We start from the raw sequence: 21,850 nt of genomic DNA on the forward strand, positions 1-21,850 counted from the left end.
CTTGACCACCTACATTTAACTCCATAGCTTTTAGAAGTAATAGTCGTAAGAAAATAGATTTTGAAATAGGGGTTGTCAGTTATGCTTTTGCTAGCGCTTTCAAAATATGTACAATATGGGCTAGATCGGGTAAAACTTAAAAATATAAGACATTTTTGGTTATGATGTGAAGTCACGTGTATTTTTTTATAATTCTTTCATTAGTTTTTGGGGCAGTTTTTGAAGATAAATATTTCGACTAGTTACCATTTTTCATTTCTATCTTCAAAAGCTCTTTTTCAAATTTCAATCAAACATTTGTCCAGAAACTAGCTGAGATTCTCTCGACTTGGCCTTCTGTGCGTAATTTGACATATTAAGAAGGTTTCCAACGGTATATTAAGCTTTTATATTGACTGGTATATTATACATATTAAGATAATGACGGAAAAGTTAATGTCAAACATTTTGAAACAACCGAAAATAGAAAAACCCTCATGTTAAACTAGGACTGAACTCGGAAAGAGTACTACATACTGTCTTTGTCTTTTCCAATAGTTCAACAACAATAACAACAACGACCCAATATAATCCCACAGGGGGTTTGGGGAGGGTAATATGTACGCAGACCTTACCCCTACCCCGAAAGGTAGAGAGGCTGTTTCCATGAGACCCTCGGCTCAAAAAAGCAACAGGAGCCGACATATTAGTACCATAAAAATGCATAATAAAATAACAGCAATATATAAGAGATATGAAATACAGAATACGAAATACGAAATAGATGGCTGGTATAGTAAAACTAGAAGGTAAAACCCTGCATCAATAGACGACCAATGACATTCTTAGTCTAACTCCTAACTGGCTAGTCTCACTCTATTGTGTTGTAGAAATATTCTCAACTCTCCCCTAACCTACAACCTTAATGCTCGACCTCCATAATTCCCTGTCAACGGTCATGTCCTCAGTAATCCTAAGTCGCGCCATGTCCTGTCTGATCACCTCTCCCCAATACTTCTTAGGTCGTCCTCTACCTCTCCGCGTGCCCACTACAGCCAGTCGCTCACACCTCCTCACCGGTGCATCAGTGCTCCTCCTCTGAATATGCCCGAACCATCTGAGTCTTACTTCCCGCATCTTGTCCTCCATGGGGGTCACACCCACCTTCTCTCGAATATCTTTTCCAATAGTTGATTTGAGAAATAGAACGACAGTTGCAAATTACATTTTATATTGAGTTGTGAATAAGATTATAGTCTGGTAAGGTGACAATATTACATCCAATTTTGGGATTGACAAGTTAGTATCCCGTCACTGTAACGGAGACAACTTCAACACCAATAAATGGATACAGCACCTGGCATGAATAATAGATAAGACTTTCAGCTATGATCAAACTACACCACAAGCCTTTAGTATTTACTCTACAACATGCAAGAGGAAATTGAAATGCATAATGTTCCAAACAAAAAAGGAGGTGCTAAGGTGCTATTACACAACAAATACACTGGTGAACTTAAATATCCAAGGATCACAAGCTTAAATTTTGCAGCTGCGCAACATCCAAACCCTAGTGAAAAATAATGTTTAATTCTACAGACAGCAGCTAAAATATAGTCTATCTACTTCTTTGCATATGTAATCAACATGGGATTCTCAGGGGTAATTTTGAATCCTTGAAGGGCCTGCATAGCAACAGTTGATTGCATCTCATCTCCATATTCTACAAAAGCAATTCCAGGCTTTGTTTCAACCATCCTAACTTCCTTGAAGCCAGGATATTGGAAGAAGAGCATTTGTAGCATCATCGGAGTAGACTGATGAGGAAGATTCTGCACAAACAGTATACTATTTGGCGGAGCAGGAGCCTCCGGTACAGCAGCTTTAGCCCCACCCATGTATGGTATTTGAGAGAACTGCAGCAGTTGGACAAGGGGAAAAAGTTTTTTATTTTCCAGGAAGTCTCTCATAAACAGTATATACAACTAGAAAGAAGCACCAAATTTATTATATTTTAGCCCTGGTTATAAGAAGGTATTCCCGTGCCACACAACATTAAGGTGCCAAAATTTCAGCAGAATGAGAAATAAATTCACACACACCTACACTTCCGGAAAGGTTACCATAGAGGCAAATTGCAATCTAAAAAGTAATTCATTAAGTTTTGCCGCAGAGGTTTCTCTCCATCCTAACTCGAAACAACTGCCACTATCCATGCACCATGGTGCACTTTCAAGTAATGCCTAATTGGAAAAATCAGATGGCATCTTTTAAAACGAAATCTACATTGCATCACCTGTTTGCCTTCCTAGAGTACGTGGCGACAGGACAAAAGATAATATAATCCCCACTAATTTAACATATGGTGCCGAAACAGAAAACTCTACAAGGTCTCCTAAAATAAGGGAAAATGCTTACAGGAGGTGCTGCACCATAAGCACCAGCATATGCAGGATTCAGACCCATTCCAGCTTGATTAGCATCTGGCTGGTCCTTTTTCTTTCTACCTGCAGGATCAGCAAACAAATAGATAAAATTTGCAATAATCAGGTAATTGCAGTTTCTTTTCCTTTTTTTTTTGGGGGGGTGGGTGGGTTGTAGGAGAGGGGGAACAGGGAAGCTAATCACAACCACAGATGTTGGAAGGTAAAATTTATCACCCTATTATTATCTGTATCTTAAAGCAAACAGTATGCAGCAAACTGTATGAAGTAACACATTTAGCCTTACAACCTCCTATATGGATTCAAAAGAATATAGAAACCCTCGAAAATTTTCAAATGAAAGACTTTACCTTTATCCTCGTGCCTCTTTCTTTTCTCTCGGGGAACAAAAGTACCATCAGCTTTTGCTACAACATCAGATTTCGTCTTTGCATATTGTATTCTCTGTGACAGACATGTATGTGTGTCAGAATAACTATGTAACCATCAATACAACAACAACAACAACAACAACCCAGTAAAATCCCACTACTGGGGTCTGGGGAAATGTAACCATCAATAGTACCCCCAATAAAACATATAACAGTAGCTATCAAAATGACATCGAGACATAATTGAGGTAAAGAAGTTAATTCAGGAATAAAAAGAGAGACTCCGGATTGAAAATTCCAACCTCATTAAGTATCTAGAAGCAATTTTAATTTTGCTTGATTAATGAACAGATGAACATAGCATGCGCATGCAAGAACCAAAAACAAAGAGGGGACACATTGTATAGCATTCATATGCACTTTGCTAAACCCTGTAATATGCTACCACGTATGTGTAAAGAATAGCATTGCATGTAAAAGTAAAGACTGAAAATTCACAAAAAAAAGCAGTTGGTTTACTCAACCAGAGAAAACGGAAAAAGTAACATCTTTGATGTAAGAATAACCTATGTAAAACAAAATCCATAAACATTTTAACCATAATACATGTGCATCCTCATAGTTAATGGTAGCACACTATGCAAGAGCAACAAACAACTAAAGTTTAGATGCTTGTACTTTTTGGCTCTTTGGTGTAACATCAGGAATGTATATCACATAGACACTACTTGAGTTAACCTTATGGGAGTTCGAGTTTTTGCCCAGCAACTATTGCACTTTATGGGTGCCTGGGGAGAGCAATATATTTTAATCATATTAATCAAAAATCAAACAGCAAGCAATGAGGTGACACCTAGAACTAGCATTACTAATCCTAAAATCATTAGGATTAGTAAGGTAAGTGCCTATCCCCCTTGTACTATTTCTTTTGAGATATTAATAAAATAACCCACCCAAAAATCCGAGTGAAACCTGGGTGGTTCCCTTTTAAAAACACCTAGAACTAGCATGAAAAAACACTCTCTTAAACTCAAGTGAAGAGGAGAAATATGCAACTAGTACGACAATTGAAATTAAAGGATGTATGATTTGTAAATTCAAGCTCACATGAAGCTAAACCAGCATATATACATATATATTTCAGAATATCCTCATTTGACTGAGGACAAAACAAATTTCCAGGTTGAAATATCCTTGACAAAGACTATCTTAACCAATCTCTGAAACTAGGAGATACAATTGCTTACTGAAACAATTAAAAGGTCAAAGCAAATTATGATTTCAATCATCTATTCTGACTCCATTTTTCCATCTATAGACGTTTATCCACAAGATGAATCTCAGAACACATCTCAAGGATTGGCCATGTCCTATATAGACCTCCAGTCCTGGGTATTACACTATAATGATCGAATGTGCTAAAACGAAAAAGGTATATAAAAAATAAAATGGAGAAAACTTCTATTAAAAAAGACCTATAACCTTTTTTTAAAAACCTATAACCTCTCGTAATCAATTGGGACTTAGCTAAGACACAACACAAAGAAAGTAACTATATAGATGATACTCAACTAGTTGGGAATAAGCTTTAGTTGTTCAAGCTACTCTTCCATTAGTGGACCAGTATTCGGAGTTTCCTAGGATTGTTGGTAAGGAAAAAAAGGGTCATCGTAGCCCATTGAGTTCTCAACCTAGGGTCATCACATCATACATTCTACTTAATATATTTCAGAAAATGCATAAGACTTGTGGAGGCAGTTCCGAATTGATTGGTCCGAGAAGTAATGGCAGAGAGACTACAACAACAACAACCCAGTGGAATCCCACAAGTGGGGTCTGGGGAGGGTATGTGTACGCGGACCTTACCCCTACTCCGGAGGAGTAGAGAGGCTGTTTGCGATAGACCCTAGGCTCACGACATGGCAGAGAAGACTCAGTATGATAATATATTGATGCTATTGAACATAGAATCTTATGAATCAAGAAAGGCAAGCTTTTTCTATCTCCTCTGTCTACCTCTCAATAACGAGATCAAAACCCGCTAATCTCACCCCTTAGTCATGCCACATCTTACCCTCATGCCATTAGCCGAAGAACAAACTAATGTGCCCTTAACAGTCAAGCACTCTAAAATAACAAATATGTTGAATCAAAAGCATGACAGGTTTGGTGATTATTAGAAGTTCCTAGTCTGGTCAGAGATTTGTATTTCAGTATACGATAATTGTAATATCCATAGAGTATCCAGTTTTAGCCAACTCCAATCCTTAAAGACAAACTATTTAGTAATAGAAACTACAATAAAGCGCAATGCATATAACGGATTCATATACCAATCCAAATAAATTGAGCATTGAGGCCGCATTCATTGCTCAATGGACTGAATTCAAACAATATAGATGCCATACTCAATCCAACGATATGCCAAATCAATTTCCTCAAAATTTATTGTCTAGTAGTTTGGTCGATTGCACTGACTAAGAAAGAGGAGGATCACCTATAAGTTGGTGTTTCATGTGCAAAAGCTCGGGCGAAGACGTAGATCATCTACTATTGCGTTGTCAAGTCGTTAACCGTTTGTGGAGGGTGGTCCTTAATTTATTTGGGATGCAATAGGTGATGCCGGGCACAGTGAAGGAGGCATTGCATGGTTGAGCTCATAGGAAGGGGAAGAGAATTCCAAGGGCATGGCGTGTTGCCCCATTAGCAATTATGTGGGTTACTTGGGGAGAGAGAAATAGGAGGGCATTTGAAAGGGTGGAACAAGATTTTATAAAATTGCAAAATAGTCTTTTGTTTCTTGTTCCTTTTTGATGTACTCATGAAGTCCCAATTTGTATAGAGGATTGGGTCTCTTTAGTTGAGAACCATATTTTGGTGCAGGTTCTCTTCTTTTGGTATACGGCTTATATATGGGGTTTCCCCCAATTTTTAATACATTTATTTACCTTATAAAAAAAAGGTAGTTTGCTAGATTGCAACAACTATGCCCCAATCCCAAGCAAGTTACACTGGGATAGTGGGATTACACCGGGTTTTTTTTTTGTTGTTGTTGTTGTACGCCCCAATCCCAAGCAAGTTACAATTGACAGTTTGAATCCTCATTGTCCATGTCTCTTCATTTAAGCCCATTTAGTAGTTTGCCAATGCCAAAAGCAGTTCCACTCCTCTTTCCATATAGCGCAACTAGTTTGAAAACCTCAAGGAAACTTATCCTTACTCCTAGAAGCTCCACCTCCTATATCCATCACATCCCTAAAGTCAGCCAGTGTAATATTAAGACACCATGAAAAATAGTATTCTCTAATTGAGCATAGGTAAGATACCAAAATGCTTGAACATTCAATACATATCTAGGATCATTTATCAAATAAATAGAGTCACACTGAAGATTTAATTCACTTTAGCTCGCTAGTCCCAAGTCCGTATAAAGATAAGGCAGGAAGATTACGGTGAATTCATAGCCTAAAAATAGCTAAATTTTGATAGATCAATCATATAAATCTCCATATAGCCAATCCCTACTAGTTTGAGAGGTATAGTTAATTGATTGATAGTAAAGTTGATTCTTTTAGCAACTGTGAACTATATATTGCAGCAGAGCACATTGCAACAGTTAGGAACTAGATTCCAGTAGTGAAAATTCACAGAAACAAACGGAAATCGGAGTAATGAATACCATAGGCTTATCGTAGAAAGGGAAACCCTGCATCTGGCGAAGTGCATTGCTAGCAGAAGAGACTTCCTCAAACACTACCCACGCCTGTCCTTTGTGCTTTAGGGTTTTGAATGCTAAAACCTCCAGTATCTTACCAAACTGTGAGAACACAGCGTGCAGCGATTTCTTCAGCTCTACAATTCATTCACCATCAATACGTAACACATCAATACAAAGTGAACACATGAGAGGAAAATGTTTTACGTACAATCTCGAGAGAAGCATGGAGTACCTACCTTCAAGCTTTATTTTCTCATTGAGGTTGTTGATATAAATAGTCACATTCGGTGTAACTTCGCCGCCGCTCGGGTTCGGATTCGGATTCGGATTCGTATTCTGGTTCGCCTCCGCCATGGCTGCTCTTCGCTAGCAGAATCAACTTCAGGTAGTCGTTAATTTCTCCAGAAATTTTAGGCACGAGTAGGGCTTCTATTTGGGCTTAGGCTGGATTAACATATTGGGCTTGGACCGTTGATGGTTTGGATTTGCTCTTCTTATCAATCCTCAGCCCAGTCCGACAATAAACGGGGTGGGTTCCGGCAGTTCGGATTGAATATGAAAATTTCAGTTTGAATATTCAATTTTTAGATTTAAGAAAATAAGCCAACTGTAAATAAGCTCGGATTGGATTAGATATTTTAAATTTAATTTCGGATTAATCGGTTTGGATATTTCGGATTTTCGATTTTGAGCCTATAAGTTGAGTTGTTTCTGCTTCTTACAAAAATGAACATCCAAATGAAAATATTCATGTAAAATTTTCTAAGAAATTCTTCTTTCTCACCGCAATCATCTAAATAAAGTTTCAAGTAATAAAATCATCATCAAGAAAATGCAATATAGACATTAATAAAGACGATAAGAATTAGCAATGGTAAAATCATGTCGAAATAGAAAGTATTCTGACATTGCCTTAATAATTAGTATTTAATATACGAGACAATATCTAATGGATAGGGTAGTAGACTCATTATTATTGGCATATGAATTATGGACTAAATATAAAGTATAAAATATTTGGATTTTCGAATATCCAAAAATCTAAAGTACCAAATCCAACATCCAATCCGAAATTTAAAATTTTAAAAATTAAGTTCGACATTCAATTCGTAATCTGAAAATCCATACTAAAATTTAAAAAAAAAAATGAAATTCCATTTGGATTTTGGATTTGCCTAAATTAGGACTACACGCTTAAGCCTAGCAATAAATCCTTTTAGGGAAAGTATTTCAGATAATATCAAGAATTAAAAGGTTCTTTCTTTTGGTAAAATAGGTAAATAGACACTAGACACCTGAATATGTTGAAATCTATTGTTTAAAACCTCTCTTACCCTTAATGACCCTCAATCAGCTAATTGAATAAAATATCAATATTCATAGAGCCGTTAAAATAGGCTTGGCCCATGAGGCCAGCCCAACCCAGCCCAACTCAGCCCGCTACTTGGATAGAATTAGGTTGGAATTGTTTTAGCCCATTTAAAATTGAGGCTTATAAGCCCGGTCCAAGTCAGCTTGCTGGCCCTTGAGGCTTGATCGAGGCTGGGCATGGGCCGGCCCGCAGGCCAACAATTAATTAAATTCATATTTAAATATTTAAAAAAGTAAAAATTAAAAAACTATTAACTATAATCTCCATTTTCTAATCTTAGAATTCTCATTTATCCTTCAATATTAACTAGAATTTATATTTTTTATATGCATGCAGTATGACAAGATTAATTTTTCTTTTGCTTAATTAACAACGAACTAGGAAAGTTTTAAGTGGCCAATAATAATTTTTTTCAAAAGAAAATATTACTTTAAGTGACCAATGATCAGTTTGATTACTTTAATATATTATTAATTATTAAATTGCTCTTCAGTATAGAAAAAAAGTCAAGTTTTAATACCCAAAGAAAATTAAAAAAACACTAGCAAATTTTAAAATTTTCATGAACTATAATGATGAAATCAACAAATAATGTTAAACCTAAATTAAAAAAACTTAACATATAAACTTATCGAAGCAATTCCTGAACTTAAGAAAAGTGAAAGAAAAGTAATTTTTTTATGTAATGTTAAAAAAAGGAGAGTTAAAGATATAGAGAATTTGCATTTTTATTATGAGATTCCTTGTCAAATATCAAGGTTCTTGTACACTCTAAATAAACAGAAGTTGTTTATATGATTAAGAGATTATGTCACGAAAAAATATCTAAAGATTTGAAGAAATATTTTTTCTAAAAAAGTTGAAGGGGCGGCCCGCCCTAGCCCGCGACCCTCTTAGGGTTGGGTTGGGTTGGCCATTTTAAGGCCCATATAGATGGAGGGTCAGTCCACCAAATTTAAAAGCCCACAAGGTTTAGGCTGGATTGGGCTGGGCTAGCCCGTTTTGACAGCTCTAAATATCCACATCAGATAAAACTATGTCATGTCATTATTTACGAAAAATTGCTAATTTTAAAAATAACTTCAAATGTCATTCATATTTCTCGATCAACTTCCTGAATTGTAATTTCTCCTTCCCAGAGGCGGCCCAACGGTAAAGTAGATTGTCACGACCCAAAATTACCCGTCGTGATGACGCCTATTGTGAAACTAGGCCAGCCTCAACTCAACAACCCAACACCAACAGCAGTAAGTTTGAAAACATTAATGGAAATATTTAACATTAAATGTCACGACCCTAATCCCGAACCCGGTCGTGATGGCGCCTCTCGTGAAGACAAGGCTAGCCAAACCAAAACAGAACACCTCTTTTAAACAGTTAAATACCATAAATAGTTCTAAAACATGATATAATAACCATAATTTGTGTAATTTACGATAACAACAGTAGAAACCATTCCGACACAGCCCAAACCGGAGTGTCACAAGTCATGAGCAACTAAGGATCCTGATACGAGTCTACTAGATATAATATCTGGTACAACTGTTTGAAGAATATAAAAGTAATAAGATAAGGGAGGCACGGGGGCTGCGGACGCCAACAACTACCTCGTAGTCTCCGAAAACACTGCCTGGACTGGAAGGATCAACTCTTAGGAGCGAACTCTGCGATGTCTGAATCTGCACACACGGTGCAGGGAGTAATGTGAGTACTCTGACCCAGTGAGTAATAAATATAAATAATGGCTGAAAGCAAGAAAACACGTAAAGGCACAAAGCCATTCTATATCAAGCAGTAAAAATCACTTAAAGCAGTAAATCAGTGAGGAAGTCAAATGAAATTCTTTTAAACAAAGTAAAAGAGGTAATTTAACAGGTAAATAACAAGTGAAAATACGCCCATCGGGTACAGTATAAATCACTCAGAATAGTATCAACTCCTCGGGCTCACTCTCATCACTTAGTGCTCATTCTCAGCTCTCGATCCATATATCTCTCATAATAACAGAAATTAAAATAATCGCTGCGGCGTGTAGCCCGATCCGTACATCGCTGCGGCGTACAACCCGATCCATATAGTTAGTCGACTGCGCTCACTAGGGGTGTGCAGACTCCGGAGGGCCTCCTACAGCCCAAGCGCTATATTGCTATGGCGTGCAGCCCAATCCATATAAGTATTGCTTTGGCGTGCAGCCCAATCCATAACATATATAATATCCTTATCATTGGGTTCTCAACCCCTCTCAGTCATTAACCTCACAGCCTCTCGGGCACAATAATAGAAGATAGGGATCTCAGCCCACAAATTTCTCTCATTTAGTAATAGTATGATAAAACTGACTCGAATCATTTAAAATAGATAGAAACATGATCGAGGATATGATTTTTAACAAGTATAGTGAGGAAAAATCTACCTCGTCCAGTAGCTCGCATCCTCACCATCTATGAGAGAATAGAATAACAGAAGTTTAGTTCTCGGATCAACAAAGTCGCACGACAAGAATTTCAAGAATATGAAGTTTTTCCTAAAGGTTCTGCAGCCTCTCGAGGATAAATACAAACGTCTCTGTACCGATCCGCGAGACTCTACTAAACCTGCTCATGACTCGTGAGACCTAAGTAACCTAGGCTCTGATACTAACTTGTCACGACCCTAGCCCCGAACCCGGTCGTGATGGCGCCTCTCGTGAAGACAAGGACAGCCAAACCAAAATAGAACACCTTTTTTAAACAGTTAAATACCATAAATAGTTCTAAAACATGATATAATAACCATAATTTGCGAAATTTACGATAACAACAGTAAAAACCATCCCGGCACAACCCAAACTGGGGTGTCACAAGTCATGAGCAACTAAGGATCCTGATACGAGTCTACTAGATATAATATCTGGTACAACCGTTTGAAGAATATAAAAGTAATAAGATAAGGGAGGCACGAGGGCTGCGTACGCCAACAACTACCTCGTAGTCTCCGAAAACACTGCCTGGACTGGGAGGATCAGCTCTCAGGAGCGGACTTTCCGATGCCTGAATCTGCATACACGGTGTAGGGAGTAATGTGAGTACTCCGACCCAGTGAGTAATAAATATAAATAATGGCTGAAAGAAAAAAACACGTAAAGGCACAAAGCCATTCTATATCAAGCAGTAAAAATCACTTAAAGCAGTAAATCAGTGAGGAAGTCAAATGAAATTCCTTAAAACCAAGTAAAACAGGTAATTTAGCAGGTAAATAACAAGTGAAAATACGCCCCTCGGGCACAATATCAATCAATCAGAATAGTATCAGCTCCTTGGGTTCACTCTTATCACTTAGTGCTCATTCTCAGCTCTCGACCCATATATCTCTCATAATAACAGAAATCAGAATAACCACTGCGGCGTGCAGCCCGATCCGTACAACGCTGCGGCGTGCAGCCAGATCCATATAGTTAGTCGACTGCGCTCACTAGGGGTGTGCAGACTCCGGAGGGGCTCCTACAGCCCAAGCGCTATATTGCTGCGGCGTGCAGCCCGATCCATAACATATATAATATCCTCACCATTGGGTTCTCAACCCCTCTCAGTAATTAACCTTACAGCCTCTCGGGCACAATAATAGAAGATAGGGATCTCAGCCCACAAATTCCTCTCATTTAGGAATAGTATGATAAAACCTGCTCGAATCGTTTAAAACAGATAGAAACATGACCGAGGATATGATTTTTAACAAGCATAGTGAGGAAAAATCAGTCAAAATCCCTGAAGGGTTCAAATAGTTGGCACGAAGCCGAAATATGGCAATTAGCCCCAAATCATGATGATAACAAATAAATTTCAGTCAAATACGCGGTAAAATCATCAGTCGGGATGGACCAAGTCTCAATCACCAGTAGTAAAAGACCCCACACTTATCATCCAGCGTGTGTCTCACCTCAATATAGCACTACGATGTGCAATCCGGGGTTTCAAACCCTCAGGACATCATTTACAATCATTACTCACCTCGAATCGGCTACAACTCTAGCTCGCGACGCCTTTGCCCCTCGAATCGGACTCTACGCGCGTCGAATCTATCCAAAATCAGAACGAATATGTCACAATATGCTAAGGGAACAAAGCCCAAGCAAAAACAATCGAAAAATATAAAAAATCCCAAAATCAGCAAAAGCCGAGCCCTGGGCCCACTTCTCGAAACTCAGAAATTTTTACATCAACGGGTTTCTTATCCTCCCACGAGTTCATACACATCAAAAGTTCTCAAATCCGACCTCAAATGGTCCTTCAAATCCCAATTTAAAAGTTCAAAATCCCAAGCCCTAGTTCTTCCATTTTAGCTCAGGTTCCATGAATTTCTAGGTTAATTTCACAATAGAATCACGTTTTAGGTTCTTAAATCTTACCTCCAATCACTTCTCCTTGAATCCCTCTTTAATCTCCCTCAAAGAGCTCTCAAAAAGATCAACTATGGTGGAAAAATGACTCAAAATCGCGGATGAAATAACTTATAAACTTTCTGCCCAGGTCTGACTTTCCTTCTATGCGAACGCGGTCAACCTCTCGCGTTCGCGTAGCACAAATTTACATTGACCAACTTTTACCTTACGTGAACGCCACACGCCAGTCGCGAACACGATGCCTCTTCCGCCTTGACCTTCGCGAGACACCTGATGCGAACGCGATGAGCAAATTCCACTGGACCCCAAATCCTTATACGCGAACGCGGAGAGCCTCATGCGAATGCGAAGCACAAACTCCTAGCCTTCCGCGAATGCGAGACCTCAAACGCGAATGCGAAGGCTAAACTCAGGCCAACCCAAAATCCTTATACGCGATCGCGATGGACCCTATGCGATCGCGAAGGCTTCGCGATCGCAAAGGCTTAAAACCTGCAACATTTGATCAGCCAATTCTGCAACTTCTCAAAACCAAAAATGGTCCGATTGACCATCCGAAACTCACCCGAGGCCCCCGGGACCTCAACCAAAAATACCAACACATCCTAAAACCTCATTCAAACTTGCTCCAATTATCAAAACACCTCAAACAACATCAAATTACCCAAAATTCATCGGATTCAAGCCTAAGTTTTCTAAAACTTCTGAAATACGCTTTCGATCAAAAACCCAACCAAACCTTGTCCGAATGACCTAAAATTTTGCACACACATCACAAATGACATAACGAAGCTACAACATCTCTTGGATTTCTATTTCGACCCTCGGATCAAAATCTCACCTAACAACTGGAAATCGCCAAAATACTAACTTCGCCAATTCAAGCCTAATTCTACACCGGACCTCCAAAACCAATCCCGATCACACTCCTAAGCCATAAATCACTTCCCGAAGCTAACCAAACCATCGGAACTCTCATCCGAGCCCTCTAACACACAAGTCAACATCCAGTTTACTTTTCCAACTTGAACCTTCTCAAAAGAGACTATATGTCTCATTTCGCAACCTACTCAACTGAGCGGTAACAAAGCATAATAAAGCAAAAATGGGGGAAACGGAGTAGTAACTCATGAGACGACTGGCCGGGTGGTCACATTAAAGAAAAATAGTTGAAACATAAGCAAAACCCAAAGTGATACCATCCAGCCCAAAACCAGGGTGTCACTGAGTACATGAGTGTCTAGATCAGAAAATACAACCTAATAAAGTGTCTAAAGATATAAACTGAAAGTACGACAAAGATAAGGAGGGAGAGTCAAGGCTTGCGAATGCCATGCAGCTACCTCAATAATCTCCAAACTCTAGAACCTCATCAACAACCGCCGCTACGATCGGTATCGCCTGGATCTACACACGAGGTGCAGGGGGTAACGTGAGTACACCAACTCAGTAAGTAACAAGTCCAAACTTTAGACTGAAAGGTAGTGACGAACTCAACCTCAACAAGTATAACAGAAATAAATGTGCAGAAACGTAGACATGCTTTCAAGTCAAATATAAAGCTCAAAGCAGTAAAGGTAATACAGATCTGAACAGTGTAAGGTATAAAACTCAGCTATCTCTACATGCCAATGCATAGACTGTATGAAATGCACCATGTATTCTCACTCACAAGTGCTCAACCACTCGGTGTTGTATATGGCCATCCAGCCCAGGGAAATCCATCCCGGAATATATACAACATTGACAATAAGTCACCAGTACCAAAGAAAAAGGGCAATCCATCCCTGTGGAGAAATCCATCTCCAGTTATCAAGTACTGCAGACAAATCCATGTCCAGGGAAATCCATTCCTCAATAATATCATCCGCGCTCACTGGGGGTGTGTTACAGACTCCAGAGGGGCTCCTGCAACCCAAGCGCTATCATAATCATCAATATAACCGTTACGGCACGCAGCCCGATCCCATAAATGTCACTCATAACTAGGCTCTCGGCCTCACTCAATCATCAACCTCTCTAGTCTCACCACGGGCTCACAATGTCATGAAAAGACCTGGAACAATGATGTGATGAATCAATAAATAACTGAGACTGGGATATGATATAAAATGCATGATCTTGACTGAATATGGAATATTAAATGAAAACTAGTGAGATGACAGTAAGAAACGACCGCCAAGGGTCCAAACAATACCGGCACAAAGCCTAAACATGATATCTAGCATAATTTACAACTCAACTACTTTATCAGATGATAAGAACATGGATATCAACATGATAGAGTCACTAAACGGTTCCATGGAATCACCCAGGTCACAATTCTCACGGTGCACGCCTGCATGTCCGTCACTTGGCATGTGCGTCACCTCAATACTAATCACATAACACATTTTCGAGTTTCGAACCCTCAGAGCTAAATTTGGAAGCGTCACTTACCTCAAACCAAGCCAAAATATACTTCGCGATGCTTTTGCCTCTCAAATCGGCCTCCAGACCTCCCAAATCTAGCCATAAGCAATACAATACAATCAATATAGGCTAAAGGAACCAATCCCACAAGAAAAATACCAAATTATAGCCAAAAACCCGAAATCGGCTCAAACCCGACCCCCGGGCCCACGTCTCAAAATTCAAAAAATTTCACAAAACCCGAATGCCCATTCACTCACGAGTCTAACCATACCAAATTTACTCAAATCCGACAACAAAATCCCCTTCAAAACCTCAAAATTCCATCTCAAGAACTCTTTCCCCCAATTTTCACCCCAAATCACAATTTAGATGATAAAAATCAAGATATAATCTTGGAATATAACCAAAACCAAGTAAGAAACACTTGTCCCAATCAACTCCCTGAAAATCCCTTCAAAAATCGCCCAAATTCGTGGCCTCTAGCTCAAATATGAAAAATGGGTTCAAACCCTTGATTTTGAAATTTAATACTGCCTGCCCAGATTCTTTCTTCGCGAACGCGACAGCCCCCTCGCGTTCGCGTAGACCGCTTGGAATGCCACTCAAATTTACTCTTCGCGAACGCGACCTATTCTTCCCGAAAGCGAATCTTTACCAGCTCAACCCATCGTGAACGCGGCCAAACCCTCGCGAATGCGTAGACCAAATAAATGGGGTTCCCAGTTACCTCTCCTCTTATTCGCGAACGCGTTAGTCCTCTCGCGTTCGCGATGCATACACACCTGAACCTTCACGAATGCATCCTCTCCTTCGCGGACACAAAGACCATTTCTTCCTCGACCTCCAGATATGCTTCGCGAACGCGAGACCTACCTCCCGAACGTGTAAGAGAAAACCAGCAACAGCCAAAAACCAGCAGATCAGCTATCTCTCAAAGGCCACAAATGATCCGTTAACCACCCGAAACTCACCCAAAGCCCTCAGGACCTCAACCAAACATACCAACACATCCGATAGCATTATTCGAACCTTTGAATCACTCAAAACAACATCAAAACACCCAATTACCCCCGGATTCAAGCCTAAGAACTTCTAAACTTCCGAATTCCACAAACGATGTCGAAACCTACCAAACCACGTCCGAATGACCTCAAATTTTGCACATAAGTTTGAAATGACACCACGAACCTACTCCAACTTCCAGAAAATCCAATTTGACCCGGATATCAAAATTTCCATTGCTAGCCAAAATCGACAAAATTCTAACTTTCGCCAATTCAAGCCTAATTCTACTACAGACCTCCAAATCACATTCTGAACGTGACCTACGCTTCACCAACGCGAAGCTTTACTATCTAAACCCATCGCAAACGTGGCCAAACCCTCGCGAATACATAGACCAAATAAATAGGGTTTCTAATTACCTCTCCTCTTCTTCGCGAACGCATTATTCCTCTCATGTTCGCGATAGATCTACTCCTGAACCTTCGCGAACGCGTCCTCTCCTTCACGGACGCAAAGAGAATTTCGTCCTCGACCTCCAGATTCGCTTCGCGAACGCATAAGAGAAAACCAGCAATAGCCAAAAACCAGTAAATCAACTATCTCTCAAAGGCCATAAATGATCTGTTAACCACTCAAAACTGACCCGAGGCCCTCGAGACCTCAACACAGCATACCAACACATCCCATAACATCATACCAACTTAGTCGAACCTTCAAATCACTCAAAACAACATCAAAACACCAAATTACTCCAGATTTAAGCCTAAGAACTTCTAAACTTCCGAATTTCACAAACGATGCCGAAACCTACCAAACCACGTTCGAATGACCTCAAATTTTGCACACAAATTAGAAAATGACACCACAAATCTACTCCAACTTCCGAAAATCCAATCCGACCCTGATATCAAAATTTCCACTAGCGGCCAAAATCGCCAAAATTCTAACTTTCGCCAATTCAAGCCTAATTCTACCACGGACCTCCAAATCACATGTCATGACCCAAATTTCGTATAAGGTCGTGATGGCGCCCAACACCATTGTTAGGCAAGCCAATACTAATCAACTAGTAAATTCTCATTTGAATAACTAATACGTGATAACTTTCCATTATTTATTAAGAAATTTAGAGTTTAAAATTTAAGCATAGCTAAATGGAAGTAATAAATATGAATTAAAATCATGAAATAAGCCAAAAATCATAAGTCTACCAATGTGTGTGCCAAGACCTGGTGTCACAAGTGTGTGGGCAATCTAGTAGAATATACAAAACTATACTATCCTACTATCTGGAAAAGAAATACACAAGAACATAAAGACAAAAGAGAGACTCCAGCTGCTGCGGAACGGCTCAGAAGGGCAGCTCACCGGAAAGTCTCAAGCTGAGGAGTCCAAATCTATGCACCGGGCTGATGGCCAGATGCACCTGCCTCAAAGCCTGTACATTCAAGGCAAGATTCCTAAAATTACCCCCGGGCCCATGTGGTCGGATTCAAAATTTTCGAAGGAAGTTGTTACACATACCCTAAGGAACATAGATATATGATTATTACTAAGTTTCATGGTGATTTTTGTGGTAAAAATCTCATTCTTGCCAAACCCTAGGTTTTCCTCAAATTCCATGATTTTCACTAATCTTTACATGTTAATCTACCCAAAATCTAACTATTTAACTCACATATAGTAGGAATTACTTTCCTCAAAAAGCTTGGTGGAAAACACCTCTCAAGAAGCTCCAAAATCACCCAACAATGGAGTGAAATGTGTCAAAAATGACTAACTCCATATTAAATGAAGGCCACTGCCTTTAGCGATTTCTGCATCTACGATCTCGCTTCTACAGGCAAGTGTCCGCTTTTGCGGAAATGGGTTGGGCCAACTAGGGCCACTTATGCGGAAGGCCAACCGCTTCTGCAGAGAAGGGGCCGCATCTACGATTTTTGGGATGCCTACCCTTATCCGCATCTACGAGTCATGTCCCGCACCTTCGGGCTTGCATCTGCGACTGGCCAACCACAGGTGAAGTTATGACAGTAGCTGGAGCTTCAGCTCCTTCTCAAATTTTCAACTTAGCTCGAGCCTCGTTCGGGGCCCTCGGGGCCCGAACGTACCGACAAGTTTGAAATCATAAAAGGACTCGCTCGATCCCTCGGAATGCCTAAAACAACATTAAAACTAAGAATCACACCCTAAAACCAATTGAATCAAACTTATGAACTTCAAGTTCTTCAATCTACCTCCAATGTGCCGAAGTATATTATACTACTCGGAATGATACCAAATTTTGCGTGCAAGTCTTAAATGGCATTACGGATCTATTCCCGATCTTAAAATTCTCTTTGGACCTCGATATCACCAAAACCCGCTCCAAACCAAAATTTAAAGAACTTCTAAAACATTCAAGAACTAATTTTTCACTATTAGGCGCCGAAATGCTTCCGGGTCATCCAAAACCCAATCCGGGCATACGCCCAAGTACGAAATCATCATACGAACCTATAAGAACCGTCAAATCTCAATTCCGAGGTCGTTTACTCAAAATGTTAATCGAAGTCAAACTTGGTCTTTTAAGCCAACCTTAAGGAATCAAGTGTTCCGATTTCAATCCAAACTCTTCCAAATCCCCAACTAATCATCCCCGCAAGTCATAAATTAGTAAAAGCAAGTATGGGAAGTCTTATTTAGGGGGATGAGGTTCTAGTATGCAAAACGACCAGTCGGGTCGTTACATTCTCTACCTTTTAAACAAATATGTGTCCTCGAATGCGTTTAGATTCATACCTAATGTGCTAAATAAGTGTGGATATCTGCTCTGCATGTCCTCCTCAGACTCCCAAGTCTTTTTCTCGATGGTTGGCTCCTCCACTGGACCTTTACCGCAGAAATCCTCTTGGATCTTAATTGACGATCCTATCTATCAACAATGGCAACCGGCTTCTCCTCATAACCCAAGCTCTCATCTTGCTGAATAGCACTAAAGTCTAACATATGAGACAAGTTGGCGTGATACCTCCGAAGCATAGACACGTGAGAAACTGGATGAACCCTTGATAGGCTGGGAGGTAAAGCAAGCTCATAAACAACCTCCCCAACTCGCCTCAACAACTCAAATGGGCCTATAAACCTTTGGCTCAACTTGCCCTTCTTCCCGAATCTCATAATACACTTCATCGGTGAGACTTTCAAGAGAACCTTCTCGCCGACCATGAATGATACATCACAAACCTTCTGATCCGTGTAACTCTTTTGTCTGGACTATGGTGTGTGAAGTCTATCTTGAATCATCTTTACCTTTTCCAAGACATCCTTCACCAAATCAGTACCATATAACTTAGCCTCGCTAGGCTTAAACCACCCGATAGGGGAATGACATCGCCGACCATATAAAGTTTCAAATGGAGCCATCTCGATGCTGGATGATAACTGTTGTTGTAAGCAAACTCAGCCAAAGGCAAAGACCTAATCCCACTGTCCTCCAAAGCCAATCACACATGCCCTTAGCATGTCCTCTAATATCTGAACTGTCCACTCCGACTGTCCGTCGGTCTGAGGATGGAATGCTGTGCTGAGCTCCACACGGGTCCCCAACTCATTCTGAACAACTCTCCAGAAATGCAAAGTGAATTGAGAACCCCTATCTGATATGATGGAAACAGGCACACCGTGCAACCAACTATCTCCCGAATATAAATCTAGGCCAACCTCTCTAAAGTATATGTAGTCACAATTGGAATGAAGTGTGCCGACTTGGTCAACCTATCGGCAATGACCCAAACCGCATCAAACTTTCACAAAGTCTGCGGCAACCCAACTATGAAGTCCATAATAATGGGCTCCCATTTCCACTCAGGTATAGTCATCTGCTGAAGTAGGCCCCTTGGCCTATGGTGCTCATATTTGACTTGTTGGCAATTTAAGCACCTAGCTACATACTCCACTATGTCGTTCTTCATTCGCCGCCACCAATAATGTTGACTTAGGTCACGATACATCTTCATAGCACCTGGATGAATAGAATATCATGAACTGTGTGCCTCCTCAAGAATCTTCTCCCTCAAGCCATCGACATTAGGAACACATAGGCGACCCTGGAGTCGTAGAACACCATCCTCGCCAATAGAAACCTCCTTAGCACTACCCTGTAGTACCGTCTCTCTAAGGGATGAAAAATACGGATCATCAAACTGTCGGGCCTTGATCTATCCCAATAATGAAGACTGCGCAACAACACATGCAAGAACCCAGCTGGGCTCTGAAATATCCAACCTCACAAGTCTGTTAGCCAAGGACTGGATGTCCAAAGCAAGTGGCCCGCTGAAATGAATGTCAAGCTACCCATACTCTCTAGCTTTCTGCTTAAGGCATACGCGACCACATTTGCCTTACCCGGATGATAAAGAATGGTGATGTCATAATACTTTAGTAACTCAATCTATCTACGCTGCCTCAAATTAAGATCCCTCTGCTTGAACAAATGTTATAAGCTACGATGATCAGTATAAACCTCACATGACACCCCATACAGATAATGCCTCCATATCTTAAGAGCATGAACAATCGTGGCTAACTCTAGATCGTGCACAGGGTAATTCTTCTCATGAATCTTCAATTGACATGAAGCATACGCAACAATTTGCCCCTCCTGTATTAATACACAACCCAAATTAACACGTGAAGCGTCACAATACACAGTATATATCCCCAAACCGGAAGGCAACACTAGGACTGGTGCTGTAGTCAAAGCTATCTTAAGATTCTGAAAGCTCGCCTCTCAATCGTCGGACTAATGGAAAAGAGCACCCTTCAGAGTCAATCTAGTCAAAGGTGCTGCAACAGATGAAAAGTCCTGCACAAACCGGCGATAATAACATGATAACCTCAGGAAACTCCTGATCTCAGTCATCGAAGTGGGATGTGGCCAACTCTGAACTGCCTCAATCTTCTTGGGATCCACCTTAATACCCTTCCCTGATACAACATGCCCCAAGAATGCAACAGACTCTAGCTAAAACTCACACTTGGAGAACTTAACATATAACTTCTACTCTCTCAATCTAAAGCACCACTCTCAAATGTTACTCATTCTCCCCCATGCTACGTGAGTAAATCAAGATGTCATCAATAAAGACGATAACGAAAGAATCAATATAAGTCCTGAACACCCGGTTCATCAAATCCATAAATGTCGCTGGGGCATTAGTCAAGCCGAAGGACATCACTAGAAACTCATAATGGCATATCTAGTACAGAAGGCAGTCTTCGGAACATCTGAGTCTCGAATCTTCAGTTGATGGTACCCCGATCTTAAGTTGATCTTAGAAAACAACCTAGCACCCTGAAAATGGTCTAACAAATTATTAATACGCGACAATGGGTACTTTTTCTTGATGGTAACTTTGTTTAATTGGCGGTAATTAATACACATCTATATAATTCCATCATTCTTCTTCATAAATAACACTGGTGCACCCCCAAGGTGACACACTCAGCTTGACAAACCCTTTTGCTAACAACTCTTCAAGTTTCTCTTTCAACTCCTTCAACTCTTTCGGATCCATACAGTACAATGTAATAGATATAGGTTGGGTATCTGGAACCAAATCAATGCAGAAATCAATATCACGATCTGGCGGCATGCCTGGAAGATCAGAAGGAAACACATCGGCGAACTCCCAAACTACTGGAGACTCTACAATGGTGTGTCGAACATATACTAGATACACCAAACAACCCTTCTCGACCAGATATCGAGCCTTCAGAAAAGAGATAACCTGACTAGAAGTACTAACGGAGGAACCCTTCCACTCCAACCTCGACAACTCTGGCATCGCTAAAGTAACAGTCTTGGCATGACAATCAAGGATGGCATGATATGGAGATAATCAATTCATGCCCAAGATGATATCAAAGTTTATCATATCAAGTACTAGAAGGTCCGCTCTAGTATCGCGACTACAGAATGTAACCACACAGGACTGGTAGATTCTATCCATAACCACAGAGTTGCCCACATGAGTGGACACATAAATAGGGGTACCCAAGGACTCACAAGGAATATTAGGGGAAATGAGCAAACAGAGATGACATATATGAATATATAGACCCTGGATCAAATAATACCAAAGCATACCTATCGCATACAGAAATAATACATGTGATCACGGTATT

General features: G+C 40.2%; 1 protein-coding gene across 1 annotated transcript; it reads right to left on the minus strand.

The window, feature by feature from the left end:
- Nucleotides 1-1,337: 1,337 nt before the first annotated feature.
- On the minus strand, nucleotides 1,338-6,912 carry LOC107760078 (U1 small nuclear ribonucleoprotein A). The gene is made up of 5 exons (XM_016578096.2): nucleotides 6,749-6,912; nucleotides 6,474-6,646; nucleotides 2,774-2,867; nucleotides 2,398-2,486; nucleotides 1,338-1,895 (listed from the first exon to the last, which is right to left on the minus strand). The coding sequence occupies exons 1-5, from the start codon at nucleotides 6,864-6,866 to the stop codon at nucleotides 1,602-1,604; spliced, it is 768 nt and encodes a 255-aa protein (XP_016433582.1). The 5' UTR covers nucleotides 6,867-6,912; the 3' UTR covers nucleotides 1,338-1,601.
- Nucleotides 6,913-21,850: the final 14,938 nt, after the last annotated feature.

Source organism: Nicotiana tabacum, chromosome 22, assembly GCF_000715075.1.
Source record: "Nicotiana tabacum cultivar K326 chromosome 22, ASM71507v2, whole genome shotgun sequence".
NCBI lineage: Eukaryota > Viridiplantae > Streptophyta > Magnoliopsida > Solanales > Solanaceae > Nicotiana > Nicotiana tabacum.